The following is a 19,772-nucleotide window of genomic DNA, read 5'->3' on the forward strand; positions in this document are numbered from 1 at the left end:
GACAGAGCTTTAAATTGAGGGGTGATAGATATACGAAAGGTGTCAGACATCGTTTCTTTACTCAGATAATAGTAGGGTCGTGGAATGCATTGCTTGCAACTGTGGTAGATTTGCCAAATTTGCAGGCATTTAATTTGTCATTGGATAATTCTATGGATGAAAATGGAATCGTGCAGGTTAGATGGTCTTCAGATTGCTTTCAATACGTCGGTGCAACATCGAGGGCCGAAGGGCCTGAAATATGCTGGAATGTTCTATGTTCTGTAATTCCTCGAAGCATAGTACTCCAACCAGAACTCTACTACAACCCTCTGAAAATAAAAAACCGGATATGGCATCACCACAGCAAATGACATCACCACAGGAAATGAAATCAACAACCCATGGAAACATGAACACAGCGTCTCTTGAAAGCACGGGTCACGAACACCATTGCTTCCCCAGCGGCTCACTGATGTTGACACTTAATATGGTGACGAAACGTCTGCAATGCAACCTTCCAGCTCAGCGAGTAAACTTACATCCAGAACTTCAACTCACCTAAAACTCTTCTCAAAACAAATTTAAGGGATTGATCAGTTGGCGAACGCTGTTTTCTCATTATGTTACTGTCATTAGCACCTGGATGATGTGTCTGCCCTGTGTCTGGTGTGTGGCATTTGCAATTTCAGAGTGTTACTTCGAAATTGTAAGCAGCATTCCTTGCTGTTCGTCAAGTTAGAAATCTATCTGTGTTTTGTCACCACAGGATACATATAGTTACATATTAGTGTGTGTCTGTGCGTGTGTGTTTGTGTACATATTATATATACGAATCTAAGTAAACAAAACCCCTTAAACATAATAAAAATGCAACAACGGGCTTACAGGTTGAAATTGGGAGGGCACAAGGAGCGAGAGTTCAGCAGCCTATCTTTATACAGTCCACAGTTGAAGTCCAATTAGTTCTGGACTGAACTGCTTCGCTGGAGAGCTGATCACGCCTCCTTGATTGGTACAGGTTACCACTAAAAACCTTAAAACTTGGGCCTGAAGTCTCATCTGTTTACGTATAAACAAAAAAGGCCTCTCAATACCCTTTGATCTCTGTGTCAAATCCAGCCATTGCCAAGCCCGGGGTTTTTATGACTGCTCTGTTAAAAAAAAAGTCAAGGACACAGTATCCTTGAGGAAAAGAACAGCTTTTTGGGGGAAAAACATACCAGTTTTGTGACAAGAGTTATAAACTAGAACCTAATTGGGATTTTGGGGGCATTGTATGGACTATAACAGATACCTGGTTGTATGTGACCTACACAAATCTGCTGAGGGGATACTGGCAGATTATATATTGAAGAACAGATTCCTGATTGGGTGTTACTTTGTCCGAGAGGAGTACTCAAGCCTTGTCCATAGACTTCCTTCCCTTCTGCATCACAAATATAAATCTCGAGAGTGGTTCTTTCTAAATCATTTGATCTGGAAGCAATTAGCCCCATGTGTTGTTACTTTGCAGAAATCCTTCTGGTACTCAGCCAATGTAGGGCTCAAACCATCATCATGTTACTTTGTTACAATCAATGGCATTTATTTTTGGCAAACAACTCCTTTTTTAAAATAAAAGCTGCACCCAATACTCCATATTAGTACCAGTATTGTCCCAGTCTGTCCAGCAGACTGTGATGACACATTTCTTATTTCTTAACAAAGGAAACGGCGTGACACAGCTCACAGGACAGCGCCCTTACTGCGTTTTTAACGGAGGTAAGAGTTTAAACTACTTTCACCAATATTCCCAGCATGATCTACTGTAGTTCGTACCTCACCCTGCTGCTGGCCCAGAGAACAAAGTTACAACTAGCAATCTGATCGAGGGGGTCGGTGTGGTTTATATACACAATAACAGATGCTTGCGAATGTGTTACAGACTGGAAACTAAATGAGAATACTGGGGTAGTTTACATACAGTACAACGGATACCCAGGAGTGAGTTACAGGCTGGAAATTATTGTGTGGTGTAGTTTAGAAATAGAATAATAGATGACAGGGAATAGATTACTGACTAGAATTTTATCGAGGAGTTCAGAGTGTTTTATATAGAGAGTAACGGATAGCTGGGAGTCAATAATAGCCTATAACCCGATCCAATGGGTTAGGACGCTTTATATAGAGAACTACCAATGTCCTGGAATTCGTGATAGACTAGAATCTGACTGAGTGGTTCTGTGATGCTTTATATATATTTAATGCAGGTATCCAGAAGTGAATTACAGTCTGAAATCTAATCGACAGGTTCAGGGTGGTTTAGATACAGATAACGAGTCACTCTGGAGTGCATTGGAGACTGGAATCTAATCGTGAGTTTTGAGGTGGTTTGTGTATCGAATCCAAATATCTGGAAGTGAGTTACAGACTGGAATCCATTCGACACTTTCAGAGTGGTTTATGTATTAAACAACCCAGGAGTGAGTTAGACTGGAATGCAGTTGAGGGTTTCAGAGATCTTTCTATATATAATAACAGATACCCGGGAGTTAGTTCCTGATTAGAATCTAATGGAGGGATTCGGGTTGTTTAAATTCAGAATAACAGATATTTGGCAGTGAGTAACATTGTGGAATCTCATCTCGAGTCTCAGGGTGGCTTAGATATAGAATAACGGAGACGCAGGAGGCGATACAGTCTGGAATGCAACTCAGGCATTTGGGCTTGGTCATTGTCGAACAACATATTTGCGAGTGGGTGTTATGTTTTCCACAAAAAGTACTCAAGACATTTCCCTACGATTTCTTCCGTTGTGCATCTCAAATGTTAACACTCTGAGCTCCTCCTTCAAAACCCTTTGTTATAGTAAATATTATTCCAATTTCTGGAACAATTCTTCTCTCCCTAATTCCGGAAATTCTTCTGGTCTTCAGTCACTAAATGGATTGAATGATGATGGCATTATTGGATCGCAGCCAAAGGCACTTTTCTGGAGAATTAATTCCACATGTAAAATATGTTGTTCGACAATGACCAAGCCCAAATGCCTGAGTTGCATTCCAGACTGTATCGCCTCCTGCGTCTCTGTTTTCTATATCTAAGCCACCCTGAGACTCGAGATTAGATTCCGCACTGTTACTCACTGCCAAATATCTGTTATTCTGAATATAAACAACCCGAATCCCTCCATTAGATTCCAGTCTGCAACTAACTCCCGGGTATCTGTTATTATATATAGAAAAATCTCTGAAACCCTCAACTGCATTCCAGTCTAACTCACTCCTGGGTTGTTTAATACATAAACCACTCTGAAAGTGTCGAATGGATTCCAGTCTGTAACTCACTTCCAGATATTTGGATTCGATACACAAACCACCTCAAAACTCACGATTAGATTCCAGTCTCCAATGCACTCCAAAGTGACTCGTTATCTGTATCTAAACCACCCTGAACCTGTCAATTAGATTTCAGACTGTAACTCACTTCTGGATACCTGCATTAAATATATATAAAGCATCACAGAACCACTCAGTCAGATTCTAGTCTATCACGAATTCCAGGACATTTGTTGTTCTCTATATAAAGCGTCCTAACCCATTGGATCGGGTTATAGGCTATTATTGACTCCCAGCTATCCGTTACTATCTATATAAAACACTCTGAAAACCTCGATTAAATTCTAGTCAGTAATCTATTCCCTGTCATCTATTATTCTATTTCTAAACTACACCACACAATAATTTCAAGCCTGTAACTCACTCCTGGGTATCCGTTGCGAACAGACCGTCATGAAACATACCTTACTTGGACAACTCACAAAACTACACGTCACAGCTTACAGCCCAGACTGTAGTTTTAATTGAAGAAAGAGTTTAACTTATCGAAGGATTTGGAGTGATTTATATATACTGTAAAAGATACAAGGAGTGAGTTACAGACTGAAATTCGATTGAGGGGTTTGAGGTTATTTATGTATCGAATAACAGATAGCAGGGAGTGCCTTGCAGATTGGAAATTAATCCCAGCGTGGTTTATATATTGAATAATAGAACAATAGATGTCTTTCCCCATTCATGGGTTGAGGGTCTCTCTGGCTAGGTCAGCATTTATTGGCCAAACCGAATTACCCAGAGGGCAGCTGAGAGGCAAACATATTGCTGTGGGACTGGAGTCGCATGTAGGCAAGACCCAGGAAGGATTTCCGTCCCTCAAGGGCATTAGTGAAACAGATACATTTTTAGGACAATTGATTCATGGCCATTGTCAGACTCTTAATTGCAAATGTTTATTTTTAAACTCAAATTCCACCACCTGCCATGACAGAACCGGGACCCAGATGCCTGGGTCATTACCTGGGCCTTGGTGTTAGTAGTCGAGTGATAATATCACTAGGCCATTTTCTCCATGGTTAGGTGGGGTTCACTAAGTTCTTGAATCTAATGGAAGGTTTGGGATGTTTACTAAATAAACTAACAGATACGAGAAAGTGAATCTAATGGCGGTTTTCAAAGAGGTTAATATACAGAAGAACAGATACCCAGGTGTGAGTCACAGATTGGAATCTAATCGGGGGTTTTGGGGATGGTTTATATACGCAATGATAGATGCCTGTCAGTGAGTTACAGACTGTAATCTGATCGAGGTATTCAGGTTGTTTAGATAGAGAATGACAGATACCTGCCCGTATGTGAGAGATTGGAATCTGATTGAAGCATTCAGAGTTGTTTCTATATGGAATAACAAATAGCCAGGTGTGAGTTACACACTGGAATCTAATTGAGGGATTTGATGTGATATATACATACATATATACATATATATATATATATACACACACACACACACACACACACACACACACACACACACACACACACACACACACACACACACACACACACACACACACACACATATAGATTAAGAGATACCAGGAAAGGAGATGCAGGTTTGAATCCGATCGAGAGGTGCAGGGTACTTTTCAACATTGAAAAAGCGAGACCAGGGAATGAGTTACTGACTGGAATCTGATCGTGGTGTTTATGGTTTTTTTTTAAAATCCAGACTAACAGATACCGAGGAGTGAGTGAAAAATTGAATCTAACCAAAAAGTTCTGGCCTATTTAAAGATGGAATAACTGCTTCACAGGAGTGAGTTGCGGACTGAAATCCAATCAAGGGGTACCGTGTGCTGGCAATATACAAGAACAGGTATCTGGGAATGAGTTACAGACTGGAATCCGACAGAGGGGTTTGTCCATGAAATAACTGGCTTGAAATTGACGGGTTCAGGGTGGTTTATGTACAAAATAACAGGGTCCCAGGAGGGAGTTACAGAGTGGAATACAATCGAGGGGTCGGGGTGGTTTATATACAGAATAACAGACAACCGCGAGGGAGTTACAGACTGGAATCTAATCGAGGGGTCGGGGTGGATTTTATGCAGAATAACAGGGACCCGGGAGGGAGTTACAGACTGGAATCTAATCGAGGGGTTCAGTGTGGTTTATATACAGAATAATAGCTACCCGGGAGTAAGTTAGATGCTGGAGTGAATTGTAAGTTCCAGTGTGATTTATATACAGAATAACCGATAAAGAGGATTGTATCACAGGCTGGAATCTAATCGAGGGCTTCAGGGTTGTTTATATATCGAATCCCCAATGTCGGGATTTAATTATGACTGGAACTTTATCAAATGTTTAAGATGTTTTCCATATATAATAATAGATAAGAGGGACTGATATGCATCTTGGAATCTAACCGAGAGGTTTGTGGTGGTTTATATTCGCAATAACAGATATCCAGGAGTGAGTTACAGACTAGAATTTAATCAAAGTTTTCGGGGTTGTTTATGTATAAAACAACGGATACCCGAGATTCAGTGAAAGACTGGAATCTAATCGAGGTTTCAAAGTGTTTTATCTATAGAATAAGACATAGCACGGAGTGAGATACAGACTGGAATCTGACCGAAGACTTCAGCATACTTTCTGAACGGTATAACTGGTGTGAGGGAGTGAATTGCAGACCGAAATCCGATCCAAGCCTAATTTGGATATAGAATAACAGATACCTTGGTTTGAGTGACAGATTGAAATCTTATTGAGAGATTGAGGGTGGTTTATCGGCAGAATTACAGAGACCACGGAATGGGTAAAATTCTGGAATCTGATTGAAGGTTTCAGGGCCGTTTGTGAAGAGATGAAAGAGGCCAAGGGGTGTTTTACAGGCTAGAATCTGATCGAGGAGCTCAGGTCATTTATCTATAGCTTAACAGATACCAGGGAGTGAGTTAGAGATTGAAATCTGATTGAAACATTCAGATGGTTTACATATAAAATAACAGATACCTGGAGTGAGTAACAGGTATTAGGGAGTGAGTTGCAGATGGCAGACATATAGAATAACAGACACCTGGCAGTAATTTAGAGATTGGAATCTGGTTGAGGGAATCAATGACGTTTAAATGTAAGCTAATAAAAGCCTGCGAGTATATTATAAAATGCAGTGTGATCAGGGGTTCGATGTATGTTTTGAATAGAATTTCAGATAGCTAAGAGAGTGTTCCAGACTGGAATCTAATCGAGGAGTTGGGGTAGTTTATATCTCAAACAACAGATACCCAGGAGTCAGTTACGGACTGGAATCTGATCGAACGGTTCTGGGTGTTTGACAAACAGAATGAAAGATGCTCAGAAGTGAGTTACAGTCTGCACAATTGATTGAGGGATTCAAGAGCGTTTAAATACAGAATGAAATACACCTGGGAGTGAGTTAGAGATTAAATTCTAATTGAAGGGTTCGATATGGCTTACATATAGCCAGGGAGTTTTTTTTTCACCATGGTGGAAAGATCTATCACGAGGGCGCATAATGTTAAGGTAATTCGAGATGGATTTAGGTGAGATGTCTGAGGTAGGTTCTTTACACAGAGAGTGGTTGGTACGTGGAATGCAATTCCAGCAGTGGTAGCAGCGTCAGATACATTTGGGACATTTAAGTGTATCTTGCACATGGAATTTAGTACAATGAAGGCTATGTAGGTTAGTCTGATCTCACAGTAGGATAGAGGCCGGCACAACATCGAGGCTGGTTAAAGCACAGCAGGTTAGGCAGCATCTCAGGAATAGGTAATTCGACGTTTCGAGCATAAGCCCTTCATCAGGAATGAGAAAGAGTTTGCCAAGCAGGCTAAGATAAAAGGTAGGGAGGAGGGACTTGGGGAAGGGGTGATGGAGGTGGGATAGGTGGAAGGAGGTCAAGGTGAGGGTGATAGGCCGGAGTGGGGTGGGGGCGGAGAGGTCAGGAAGGAGGTTGCAGGTTAGGAGGGCTGTGCTGAGTTGAGGGAACCGACTGAGACAAGGTGGGGGGAGGGGAAATGAGGAAACTGGAGAAATCTGAATTCATTCCTTGTGGTTGGAGGGTTCCCAGGCGGAAGATGAGGCGCTCCTCCTCCAGCCGTTGTGTTGTTATGTTCTGCCGGTGGAGGAGTCCAAGGACCTGCATGTCCTCGGTGGAGTGGGAGGGAGAGTTAAAGTGTTGAGCCACGGGGTGGTTGGGTTGGTTGGTCCGGGCGGCCCAGAGGTGTCCTCTGAAGCGTTCCGCAAGTAAGCGACCTATCTCCCCAATGTAGAGGAGGCCACATCGGGTGCAGCGGATGCAATAGATGATGTGTGTGGAGGTACAGGTGAACTTGTGGCGGATATGGAAGGATCCCTTGGGGCCTTGGAGGGAAGTGAGTGTGGAGGTGTGGGCGCAAGTTTTACATTTCCTGTGGTTGCAAGGGAAGGTGCCGGGAGTGGAGGTTGGGTTGGTGGGGGGTGTGGATCTGACGAGGGAGTCACAGAGGGAGTGGTCCTTGCGGATGGCTAATAGGGGAGGGGAGGGAAATATGTCCTTGGTGGTGGGGTCCGTTTGGAGGTGGCGGAAATGACGGCGGATGATACGTTGTATGCGGAGGTTGGTAGGGTGGTAGGTGAGAACCAGTGGGGTTCTGACTTGGTGGCGGTTGGAGGAGCCGGGCTCAAGGGCGGAGGAGCGGGAAGTGGAGGAGATGCGGTGGAGGGCATCGTCGATCACGTCTGGGGGGAATCTGCGGTCCTTGAAGAAGGAGGCCATCTGGGCTGTGCGGTGTTGGAACTGGTCCTCCTGGGAGCAGATGCGGCGGAGACGAAGGAATTGGGAATATGGGATGGAGTTTTTACAGGGGGCAGGGTGGGAGGAGGTGTAGTCCAGGTAGCTGTGGGAGTCAGTCGGTTTATAGTAGATATCTGTGTTGAGTCGGTCGTCTGATATAGAGATGGAAAGGTCTAGGAAGGGGAGGGAGGAGTCTGAGACAGTCCAGGTGAATTTGAGGTCGGGATGGAAGGTGTTAGTAAAGTTGATGAACTGTTTAACCTCCTCGTGGGAGCACGAGGCAGAGCCGATACAGTCCTCAATGTAGCGGAGGAAAAGGTGGGGGGTGGTGCCAGTGTAGTTGCGGAAGATGGACTGTTCCACATATCCTATGAAGAGGCAGGCATAGCTTGGGCCCATGCGGGTGCCCATGGCAACTCCTCTGGTTTGGAGGAAGTGGGAGGATTGAAAAGAGAAGTTATTCAGGGTGAGGACCAGTTCAGTCAGTCGGAGGAGGGTGTCAGTGGAAGGGTACTGGTTGTTGCGGCGGGAAAGGAAGAAGCGGAGGGCTTTGAGTCCTTCGTGATGGGGGATGGAGGTGTACAGGGACTGGATGTCCATAGTGAAAATAAGGCATTGGGGACCGGGGAAGCGAAAATCCTGGAGGAGGTGGAGGGCGTGGGTGGTGTCCTGAACGTAGGTGGGGAGTTCTTGGACTAAAGGGGACAGGACCGTGTCGAGGTATTGGGAGATGAGTTTGGTGGGGCAGGAGCAGGCTGAGACAATGGGTCGGCCGGGGCAGGCAGGTTTGTGGATTTTGGGCAGGAGGTAGAAACGGGCAGTGCGGGGTTGTGGGACTATGAGGTTGGAGGCGGTGGATGGGCGATCCCCTGAGGTGATGAGGTCATGGATGGTCTGGGAGATGATGGTTTGGTGGTGGGAGGTGGGGTCGTGGTCAAGGGGGCGACAAGAGGAGGCGTCCGCGAGCTGGCGTTTGGCCTCAGCGGTATAAAGGTCAGTGCGCCAAACTACTACCGCGCCTCCCTTGTCTGCTGGTTTGATGGTGAGGTTGGGATTGGAGCGGAGGGAGTGGAGGGCTGCACGTTCTGTGGGTGAGAGGTTGGAGTGGGTGAGAGGGCTGGACAGGTTGAGTCGGTTAATGTCACGGCGGCAGTTGGCTATAAAGAGGTCGAGGGCCACAACATCGACGACCAAAGAGCCTGTACTATGCTGTACAGTTTCATGTTCTTTTTCGATGTTCATAACATAGAATAATAGCTACCAGAGAATGAGTTACAAATTGGAATCAGAGTGTGGATTCCATGGGGTTCCAGGGAGGGCATTACAGAGTGGAATTTGCTTGAGTGGTTCAGGGTAGTTTAAGTGCAGTATAACAGGTACATGGGAGTGCGTTACTGACTGGAATCGAATCGAGGACTTTGGTTTGGTTGGTATATCGATTAGCAGATGCCGGAGTGTGAATCGCAGCCTGGAATGTTATCGAGGGCTACAGGATGATTTATAAAAGGAATAACAGAGGCCAGAGATTAAGTTACTGACTGGCATCTGATTGTGGGATTCAGGTTGGCATTTATATAGAATAACAGTTACACGTTACAAACTGAATGCATACGAGGAGTTCAGAAGGCTTTAAATAGGTCATGGAAGAGATAAGGAGGAGTTGCAGACTGGAATCTGATCAAGGACTTTTGGGTGTTTTTTTTTGTCGAAAACATCAAATATCCAGGAGTGAGTTAGAGATTGGAAACTAATCTAACAAGAAGAGTGTTACAGACTGAAAGTTACTGCGTGACTTTGTAAGGGATTATATGTCGAATAACAGAAGTGATTAACAGATTGGAATCCAATTAAGGGTTTTGGGGCGTTTATATATAGAATAACAGATACCACAGAGTGAGTAACAAATTGGAATTTGGGCGAGTGGAGTGTTATGTTTTATATATAGACTACTATATATCCAGGAGTAACTTACATACTGTAATCTACGCACGGTCTCCCTATGGTTTATACGGTGAGTTAATGACTGGAAGCTAATCTATGGGTTTGTACTGGTGTCTATGGAGAATAACAGATACTTGAGACTGAGTTGCATAGGTCAAATTAATGGAGGGGTTTGGAGTGACTTATATGGAGATTAACAGAAATGAGGAAGGTAGTTATAGACCTGAATCAGATCTCGGAGTTAAGGGTCGTATATAAATAGAATAACAGATACCTGCTAGTCAGTAGATATTGGAATCTTATCTAAGCATTCAGAGTGGTTTATATGTCGAATAATGCATACCAGGGAGTGCGTAACATCGTGGAAGCTATTCGAGGGTTTCGGGATGTTTTATATATAGAATAGCACTTACGTGGGAGTCAGTTGCAGAGTGGGATCTAGTTGAGAGGTCCAGAGGGAGTTTTAACTCGAAATAGTGATATCAGCGAGGGAGTTACAGATTGTCATCTAATCTAGAGGTTTGGTGTGATTTATGTGACCAATAACGGACGCGCAGCAGTGAGTTACTGATGGGGAACTAATGGAGAGATTCGGAGTGGTTTCATTATAGAAGAACAGATGCAAGGTAGTGATTTACAGATGGGAATCTGGTTGAGCAGTCTAGGGGGAGTTCTAAACCGTAATACTGATACCAGCGAACGAGTTACAGACTGGAATCTAATCTAGAGGTTTGGCGTTGCTGATATATACAATTACAGATACGCAGAATAGATTTACAGATGCGTAACTAATGGAGAAATTCGGGGTTGTTTAAGTATAGAATAACAGGTACGAGGTAGCGAGACATGAACTGTAATCTAATCGAGGGTTCAGGTGGTTTCTAAAGAGAATATAAGCCAGTTAAAAGTCAGTTCCAGAGTGGAATGCAATGGAGGAGTTCTGAGTGGTTTAGATACATAATAAAATATACCAAGGAGAGAGTTGGAAAGCTTGAATGCGATCAAGTGGTTCAGAATTGTTTATATAAAAAGTGAGGTCTGCAGATGCTGGAGATCAGAGCTGAAAATGTGTTGCTGGTTTCAGGAATGAAGGGCTTATGCCCGAAACGTCGAATTTCCTGTTCCTTGGATGCTGCCTGACCTGCTGCGCTTTAGCCAGCAACACATTTTCAGCAGAATTGTTTATATACAGGATAACAGACAGCCAGGATTTAATTCCAGACGAGAATCTGATCGAATGGTACAGGGTGGATTAGATCTAGAAAAAGAAATACACAGGAGTGAATTATAGACTGGAATCTGATTGAGGGGTTCAGGATGGTTTAGATCTCGAATAGCAGATACCAAGGAGTGAATTATAGATTTGAATCTGATGAGGGGTTCAGGGTGATTAATATATAGAATATTCGATAGCAGGGAGTGTGTTACAAATTGGAAACTAATTGAGGGGTTCAGAGACATGTAGTTAGTGGCTAATAGAACCGTGCAAATAGGTTACATACAACAATGTAATCTGGGGTCTGTTGTTTTAGATTAGATTAGATTACTTACTTCGGCCCAACAAGTCCTCAACGACCCGCCGAAGCGCAACCAACCCACACCCCTACATTTACCCCTTACCTAACACTATGGGCAATTTAGCATGGCCAATTCACCTGACCCGCACATCTTTGGACTGTGGGAGGAAACCGGAGCACCCGGAGGAAACCCACTCAGACATGGGGAGAACATGCGAACTCCACACAGTCAGTTGCCTGAGTCGGGAATTGAAGCCGGGTCTCAGGCGCTGTGAGACAGCAGTGCTAATCACTGTGCCACCGTGCCGCCCAAACTTTTTATGAGAATTTCAGATAACTTGGAAAATGTTACAGACTGAAAGTTAATTGAATGGCTTTGTAAGCGTTTATATGTAGAATGATAGATTCTTGGGAGTGAGTAACAGACTAGAATCGAGTTAAAGGTATTTGGGTGTTTTATATATAGATTAACAGATATCCGGGAGTGAGTTACAGTCGTAAATCTAATCAAGGGGTTTTGGGTGTTTTATATATCGAATAACAGATAGCGGGGAGTGAGTTACAGAGTGGCATCTATTTGAGGGTTTCTGGGTGGCTTACCGATAGAGTTACAGAATGTAAGTGTATAGCTAATCAGCAGTTACTGTCTGGACAAAATATTTCTCCTCGTCTGACTTCCCACTAGTTTAGATGAGGGAATTCGTAGGTCAAACAAAGGTCCAACTCTCCCTTACAAAGCTTAATACACTTAATAACTTATACTTCTCGCAAGTTTGGAATTTACATAATCAACATTTCTTTACCATACGCGCTTAAAATGAGGAAACAGCAGTTCAACACCCGCTGAAAATATCGTGCTGCTCTTAACAATTCATAAATTGGTCAAAGGTATCAAGCTGGCGTTCAGCATTTGCGTGGTAGAATGAAGCTCTTCGCAACTCGATTTGTATAAATATGTCAAAGTATGAAAAAAGACCTTCAAAACCCATCTAAATTTCCATACCTTTATTAACAGCCTATAAATATGTTTATTTCAGATGCTCGCCTTTTCTCTTGCAGATCTCCCGTTGGATCTGCTACCAGTGGCAAGATGCCAGCCTGGCATTCAAAATTGAGCTGCTTCATCTTTCATTGCTTTCTCTTGCGCGCCACATTGAGTGCCTGTACCACCGAGAGCGCCAGCGAGTGCAGACATGTTAACTTTGTGCCAGGGGCCCGGATAGCGGGGGAAGGCTATGATGTGGTGACCCTGCGGCCCAAGGATGCCTACGTGATCGATGTGAACAGCTGGCGATACCGCAACGGGAGCTGCACCCTCTGCCACAACGAGCATCTCGGTAACGAGCGCCAGCGAATGCCCATCTCACTGGTGGACTGGCGTACCGTGACAAACTGCCAGCAGTCAGTATCCAGCAGGCTCTACCATTCGGCTGCCAAGCTGTCAGAGTCTGCCACCTCCGCCATCACCAATGACTGGCGTGCTGACCTGCTCCTCCCAAACTCCAACTGGGTGCTGGCTGGCTCCAAGTCCAATCTGGTGACTTTCGGCACCAAACGTTCGAAGAGAGATCGCCACAGTTTCAGCAGTCACCAGTTTCAGTGCCTCTACTACAAGTACCGGGTGAAGGAGAACCCTAAACTGGCGCCGGAGTTTGCCCACTCCCTCTCCCGCCTCCCTGACATCATGAACAATGATACTATATACTGGTACAGGAAACTGGTGGCGAACTACGGCACCCATTACATCAAGTCAGTGGAGCTGGGCGGGAGCTTCAAAGACGTGACAGCTATTCGGACATGTGAGGCAGCATCCGAGGGCTACACTGCCGAGGAGATTAAGAACTGCCTGTCAATGGAGGCTAGTGTCACGCTGGGGTTCTCTGCAAAAGGCTTATTTAATTACCAGAAATGCCGGCAGATGGCGTTTGCCATGAAGCACCATGACAATGTCTACCAGGCCTTCAGTGACCGGGTGATGGAGTTGAAGGGAGGCCAGGCCCAGCATCATGCAGACCTCTTCTTCTCCAAGGATGGCTCGGCGTTCAACCAATGGATAGCCACTCTGCCCAAGCATCCAGGCATGGTGAGCTATGCCCTCGCACCTCTCCACCACCTGCTTCCCAAGAATGATCCCAAATACAACAACCTGCGGCGATACATCAGTGATTACATTGTAGTTAGTGCCCTCCCCCAACAATGCGGGATGGCGACACAGTGCCCCCATGGGTCTTACCGTGATCCGCATCAACCATGCGCATGCATGTGCCATGAGGACAGTCACGTGGACCGGAACTGCTGTTCCAAAGGGAAGGGGCTGGGCCACCTGGTGGTCATCGTCTTAAACGGTCAGGGTCTCTGGGCGGACTACTTCTCTGCCGCTGACAGCTTTGTACTGGTCAAGTATGGCCAGAAGTCGAGCAGGACCTTTGTGAGTCATAACAACGACGACCCCGTGTGGAACGAGATACTGGACCTAGGTCAAGTCAAGGCCGAGAGCAGAGAGAATCTAATCATTGAAGTCTGGGATGTGGATGTCAAATATGATGACCTCCTGGGCACTTGCAAGGACAGACTAACCTCTGGTGTACACATCATCTCCTGCCCACTCCAGTATGGCTCTGTGAGCTTACTCTACAGCTTCACCTGTGGCCCCCACCTGCATGGTGAAACCTGTCAGTATTATAAACCTCGCCCTGCCAACTAGCCATTCAGCAATTAACTGGGCGTTGCATTCAGGACCACCCTTCTCACTACATTACTGCCAACCCTGTTTGAAACACCAAACCTCATTGTGTATTTTTCCTGAACCTATCTAATGGTAGCACCTTTCTCAGACTGTATAATGGCCACAACATCGTGGGAGACTCTGTGCTATTACTTCAAAATACTTTTCAGGCTTTCTCCAACCATGCAAGCAGCGCCCCGCACCAAATCTGATTTCTAAGTAGATTTGTTTAATCTTATGCTTTTTCAATAAATCCAATTCATCAGCATTTAACCAGTTTAGTGCGATCAGTCAGAATGGGTGCACTTGGTTAGTGTGTTTGTAGAGTGCTGTGAGGCTGTATGTGAGGAGCATGGCAGCATAAACCGAAGTGTGATCACACAATTGCACTTGAAGGAAGAGGCAACAGTCAGAAAAGGGGTCACAATGGGGGAAATTTCAGGAAAGGACAAGTTCAGCAGGGATGCATTGGTGCATGAAAAATGAGTACTTAATCCCAGTTGTCGTTTGTATAGCTGAGCTTCACTAGGAACAGAATAATAATATCCATGAAAATGATGCTTTGGGAGGAAGTGAGAAGGGGCTTGTGTCCATTGGTATTGTCTAGAATGGGACTGTAGGGAAGGAGTTCCACTCAACTGAGATAGCACAGCGTAAAATATTTTGTTTATTTATGTCGTGTAGAATTGGAGTGAACAGGAATGGAGTTGAATCCACTGGGAATCCATATTGATTTGAAGAGCAGGGGATGGTGGAGAATAAAGCACTCTGAAAGTGTCGAATGGATTCCAGTCTGTAACTCACTTCCAGATATTTGGATTCGATACACAAACCACCTCAAAGCTCACGATTAGATTGCAGTCTCCAATGAACTCCAGAGTGACTCGTCATCTGTATCTAAACCACCCTGAACCTGTCGATTAGATTTCAGACTGTAACTCACTTCTGGAAACCTGCATTAAATATATATAAAGAACCACAGAATCGCACAGTTACATTCTAGTCTATCACGAATTCCAGGACATTGGTTGTTCTCTATATAAAGCGTCCTAACCCATTGGATCGGGTTATAGGCTATTATTGACTCCCAGCTATCCGTTACTCTCTATATAAAACACTCTGAACACCTCGATTAAATTCTAGTCAGTAATGTATTCCCTGTCATCTATTATTCTATTTCTTAACTTCACCACTCAATAATTTCCAACCTGTAACTCACTCCTGGGTATCCGTTGTACTGTATGTAAACTACCCCAGTATTCTCATTTAGTTTCCAGTCTGTAACACATTCGCAAGCATCTGTTATTCTGTATATAAACCACACCGACCCTCTCGATCAGACTGCTAGTTGTAACTGTGTTCTCTGAGCCAGCAGTAGGGTTAGGTACGAACTACAGTAGATCATGCTGGGAATTTTAGTGAAGGTAGTTTAAACTCTTACCTCCGTTAAAAAATGCAGTAAGGGCGCTGTCCTGTGAGCTGTGTCACGTCGTTTCCTTTGTGAAGAAATAAGAAATGTGTCATCACAGTCTGCTGGACAGACTGGGCCAATACTGGTACTAATATGGAGTATTGGGTGCAGCTTTTATTTTAAAAAAGGAGTTGTTTGCCAAAAATAAATGCCATTGGTTGTAACAAAGGAACATGATGATGGTTTGAGACCGACATTGGCTGAGTACCAGAAGGATTTCTGCAAAGTAACAACACATGGGGCTAATTACTTCCAGACCAAATGATTTAGAAAGAACCACTCTCGAGATTTATATTTGTGATGCAGAAGGGAAGGAAGTCTATGGACAAGGCTTGAGTACTCCTCTCGGACAAAGTAACACCCAACCGGGAATCTGTTCTTCAATATATAATCTGCCACTATCCCCTTAGCAGATTTGTGTAGGTCACATACAACCAGGTATCTGTTATAGCCCATACAATCCCCCAAAAATCCCAATTAGGTTCCAGTTTATAACTCTTGTCACAAAACTGGTATGTTTTTTCAACGAAAAGCTATTCCTTTCCTCAAGGATACTATGTTCCTGACTTTTTTTTAACAGAGCAGTGATTAAAAAAAACCCCAAGCTTGGCAATGGCTGGATTTGACACAGAGATCAAAGGTTATTGAGAGGCCTTTTTTGTTTATACGTAAACAGTTGAGACTTCAGGCCCAAGGTCTAAGGTTTTTAGTGGTAACCTGTACAGTCAAGGAGGCGTGGTCAGCTCTCCAGCGAAGCAGTTCAGTCCTGAACGAGTTGGAGTGCAACTGTGGAGTGTATAAAGAAAGGCTGCTGAACTCTCGCTCCTTGTACCCTCCCAATTTCAACCTGTAAGCCCGTTGTTGCATTTTTATTATGTTTAAGGGGTTTTCTTTACTTAGATTCGTATATATCATATGTACACAAACAAACAAACACGCATGCACAGACACACACTAATATGTAACTATATGTATCCTGTGGTGACAAAACACAGATAGATTTCTAACTTGACCAAATAGCAAGGGATGCTGCTTACAATTTCAAAGTAACACTCTGAAATTGCAAATCCCACACACCAGACACAGGGCAGACACATCATCCAGGTGCTAATGACAGTAACATAATGAGAAAACAGCGTTCGCCAACTGATCAATCCCTTAAATTTGTTTTGAGAAGAGTTTTAGGTGAGTTGAAGTTCTGGATGTAAGTTTACTCGCTGAGCTGGAAGGTTGCATTGCAGACGTTTCGTCACCATATTAAGTGTCAACATCAGTGAGCCGCTGGGGAAGCAATGGTGTTCGTGATCCGTGCTTTCAAGAGACACTGTGTTCATTTTTCCATGGGTTGTTGATTTCATTTCCTGTGGTGATGTCATTTGCTGTGATGATGCCATATCCGGATTGTATTTTCAGAGAGTTGTTGTATGTAGAGTTCTGGTTGGAGTACCATGCTTCGAGGAATTACAGAACATGGAATATTCCAGCATATTACAGGCCCTTCGGCCCTCGATGTTGCACCGACGTGTGAAAACAATCTGAAGACCATCTAACCTGCACGATTCCATTTTCATCCATAGAATTATACAATGACAAATTAAATGCCTGTAAATTTGACAAGTCTACCGCAGTTGCAAGCAATGCATTCCACGACCTACCATTATCTGAGTAAAGAAACGATGTTTGACACCTTTCGTATATCTATCACCCCTCAATTTAAAGCTATGTCCCCTCGTGCTGGCCATCACCATCCGAAGAAAAAGGCTGTCACTGCCCACCCTGTCTAATACTGACTAACTTATATGCCTCAATTAAGTCACCTTTCAACCTTCTTCTCTCGAACAAAAATAGCCTCAAACCCCACAGCCTTTTTTCGTAAGACCTTCCCTCCATACTTAATGAATCTTCTCTGAACAATTTCCAAAGCTTTCACATTCTTCCTATAGTGTGGTGACCAGAACTTCACACAATGATCCAAGGGCGGCCGCAAGAATTTTTTTTTTACAGCTGTAACATGATTTAATGACTCCAAAACCCAATCCCTCGAACAATAAAAGCAAGACACCATATGCCTTCTAAACAAGCCTAACAATCTGTGTGGCTTTCAGGGACCAATATACAAGGGCACCAAGATATATCTGGTCATCAACACAACAGAGAATCGTTCCATTCGCCACTACTCTGTATTCCTGATTCTCTTTCGAAAATGAATCACTTCATACTTTTCCAGATTAAATTCCATTTGCCACCTTTCAGCCTCTCTTCAGCTTATCTATGCCTCTGCAACCTGAAACGCCCTTCAGCACTATCCACAACTCCACCGATCTTAGTGTCACCCATAAATTTACTTACCCATCCTTCCACGCTCTCATCCAGGTCATTTATACAAAATAACAAACAGCAGGGGCCCCAGAACAGATCCTTGCAGTACAATACTGGTAACCAAACTCTACGATGACTATTTCCCATCAACCATCACCCTCTGTCTTTTTTCAGCTAGCCAATTTCTGATCCAACCAACGAAACCACTCTCACTCCCATGCCTCCGTACTTTGTGCAATAGCTCATCATGGGAAATTTCATCAAATGCCTTATTGAAATCCATATACACCACATCAACCGCTTCACCCTGATCCACGTATTTGTTCAACTTCTCAAAAAACTCAATCAGGTTTGTGAGGCACGACCAACCCTTCACAAAACGTTGTTGACTGACTCTAATCGACTTAATACTTTGCCGTTGATTATAAATCTTATCTCTTATACCCTTTTCCAACACTTTACACTCAACTAAAGTAAGACTCTCTGGTCTGCAATTACCAGGGTTGTTGCTCCTCCCCTTTTCGATCAAGGAGGCAACATTTGCTGTCCTCCAGTCTCTGGCACTATTCCTTTAGATAACTACGATATAAAGACCAAAGCCAAAGGCTTTGCAATCTCCTACCTGTTTGACAAGACAATTCCAGGATACGTCCCATCCAACCCTGGAGACTTATCTATTTTGACACTTCCGAGAATTGCTGACATCTCCTCTTTGCGAACCTCAACCTTTTCTAGTCTAATAGCCTGCATCTCAATATTCTCCTCGACAAAAACTTCTTTTTTCTCGTGTGAATACGAACGAAAATTATTCATTTAGCGCTTCTCTTATCTCGTCTGATTCCACAGACATCTTCCAACTCATGTCCTTGATTGGTCCTAATCTTACTGTACTCACTTTGTTTTATTCCTGACATAAACGTAGAAAGCATTAAGGTTTTTCTAGATTCTAACTGCCAATGACTTGTGCTAAGCGCTAAAGCACTAAAATCTTTGTGTTCAGGGTCTAATTGGTGAGGAATTGTTTAAGTAAGAGCTCTTTTTTTGATTCAACATGTGCAAATTCTCTTATTAGAGAATGTGCAAATCTTGACCTACACTTTCAAAATAATGGAGGGCAGGTGACTGAAGTGTCAGTGGGGGACCAGTGGGACCAGTGACCATAATTCCGTTAGTGAGACTTGAGAAGATTTGTGGCTCAGGTTGAGGTTCTGTAGATAGCTTTGTTAGCTGAGCTGGATGGTTCGTTTTCAGACGTTTCATCAGCATGTTCGGGTACTGGTTGGGTTGGCGGGAGAGGAAGAAGTGGAGGGCTTGGACCCTTCCACTGACACCCTCCTCCGACTGACTGAACTGGTCCTCACTCTTAACAACTTCTCCTTCCAATCCTCCTACTTCATCCAAACCAAAGGAGTAGTCATGGCCACCCGCATGGGCTCCAGCTATGCCTGCCTCTTCATCAGATATGTGGAACAGGCCACCTTCTGCAGCTACACTGGTACCACCACCCCACCTTTTTCTATGCTACATTGATGATTGTATTGCTCCCATAAGGAGGTTGAACAGTTCATCCACTTTACTAACACCTTCCACCCCGAACTCAAATTTACCTGGACAGTCTCAGACTCCTCCATCCCCTTTCTAGACCTTTCCATTTCTATCTCGGGCGACTGACTCAACACAGACATTTATTACAATC

The 19,772-nt window shown here is 43.9% G+C and overlaps 1 protein-coding gene across 2 annotated transcripts; it reads left to right on the forward strand.

Annotated features, from left to right (window-relative positions):
* Window positions 1-1,678: 1,678 nt before the first annotated feature.
* LOC132834626 (perforin-1-like) lies at window positions 1,679-14,757 on the forward strand. Of its 2 annotated transcripts, none has more exons than XM_060853522.1 (2): window positions 1,679-1,743; window positions 12,599-14,757. In XM_060853522.1, exon 2 carries the CDS (start codon window positions 12,652-12,654, stop codon window positions 14,263-14,265), a length of 1,614 nt encoding a protein of 537 aa, XP_060709505.1. In that variant the 5' UTR covers window positions 1,679-1,743; window positions 12,599-12,651; the 3' UTR covers window positions 14,266-14,757. The 2 variants fall into 2 exon arrangements, with proteins under 2 accessions (XP_060709505.1, XP_060709506.1); XM_060853523.1 differs by lacking the exon at window positions 1,679-1,743 and adding an exon at window positions 5,112-5,175 and having other exon boundaries at window positions 12,621-14,757.
* Window positions 14,758-19,772: the final 5,015 nt, after the last annotated feature.

This window comes from Hemiscyllium ocellatum, chromosome 41 (genome assembly GCF_020745735.1).
Source record: "Hemiscyllium ocellatum isolate sHemOce1 chromosome 41, sHemOce1.pat.X.cur, whole genome shotgun sequence".
Classification (NCBI taxonomy): domain Eukaryota; kingdom Metazoa; phylum Chordata; class Chondrichthyes; order Orectolobiformes; family Hemiscylliidae; genus Hemiscyllium; species Hemiscyllium ocellatum.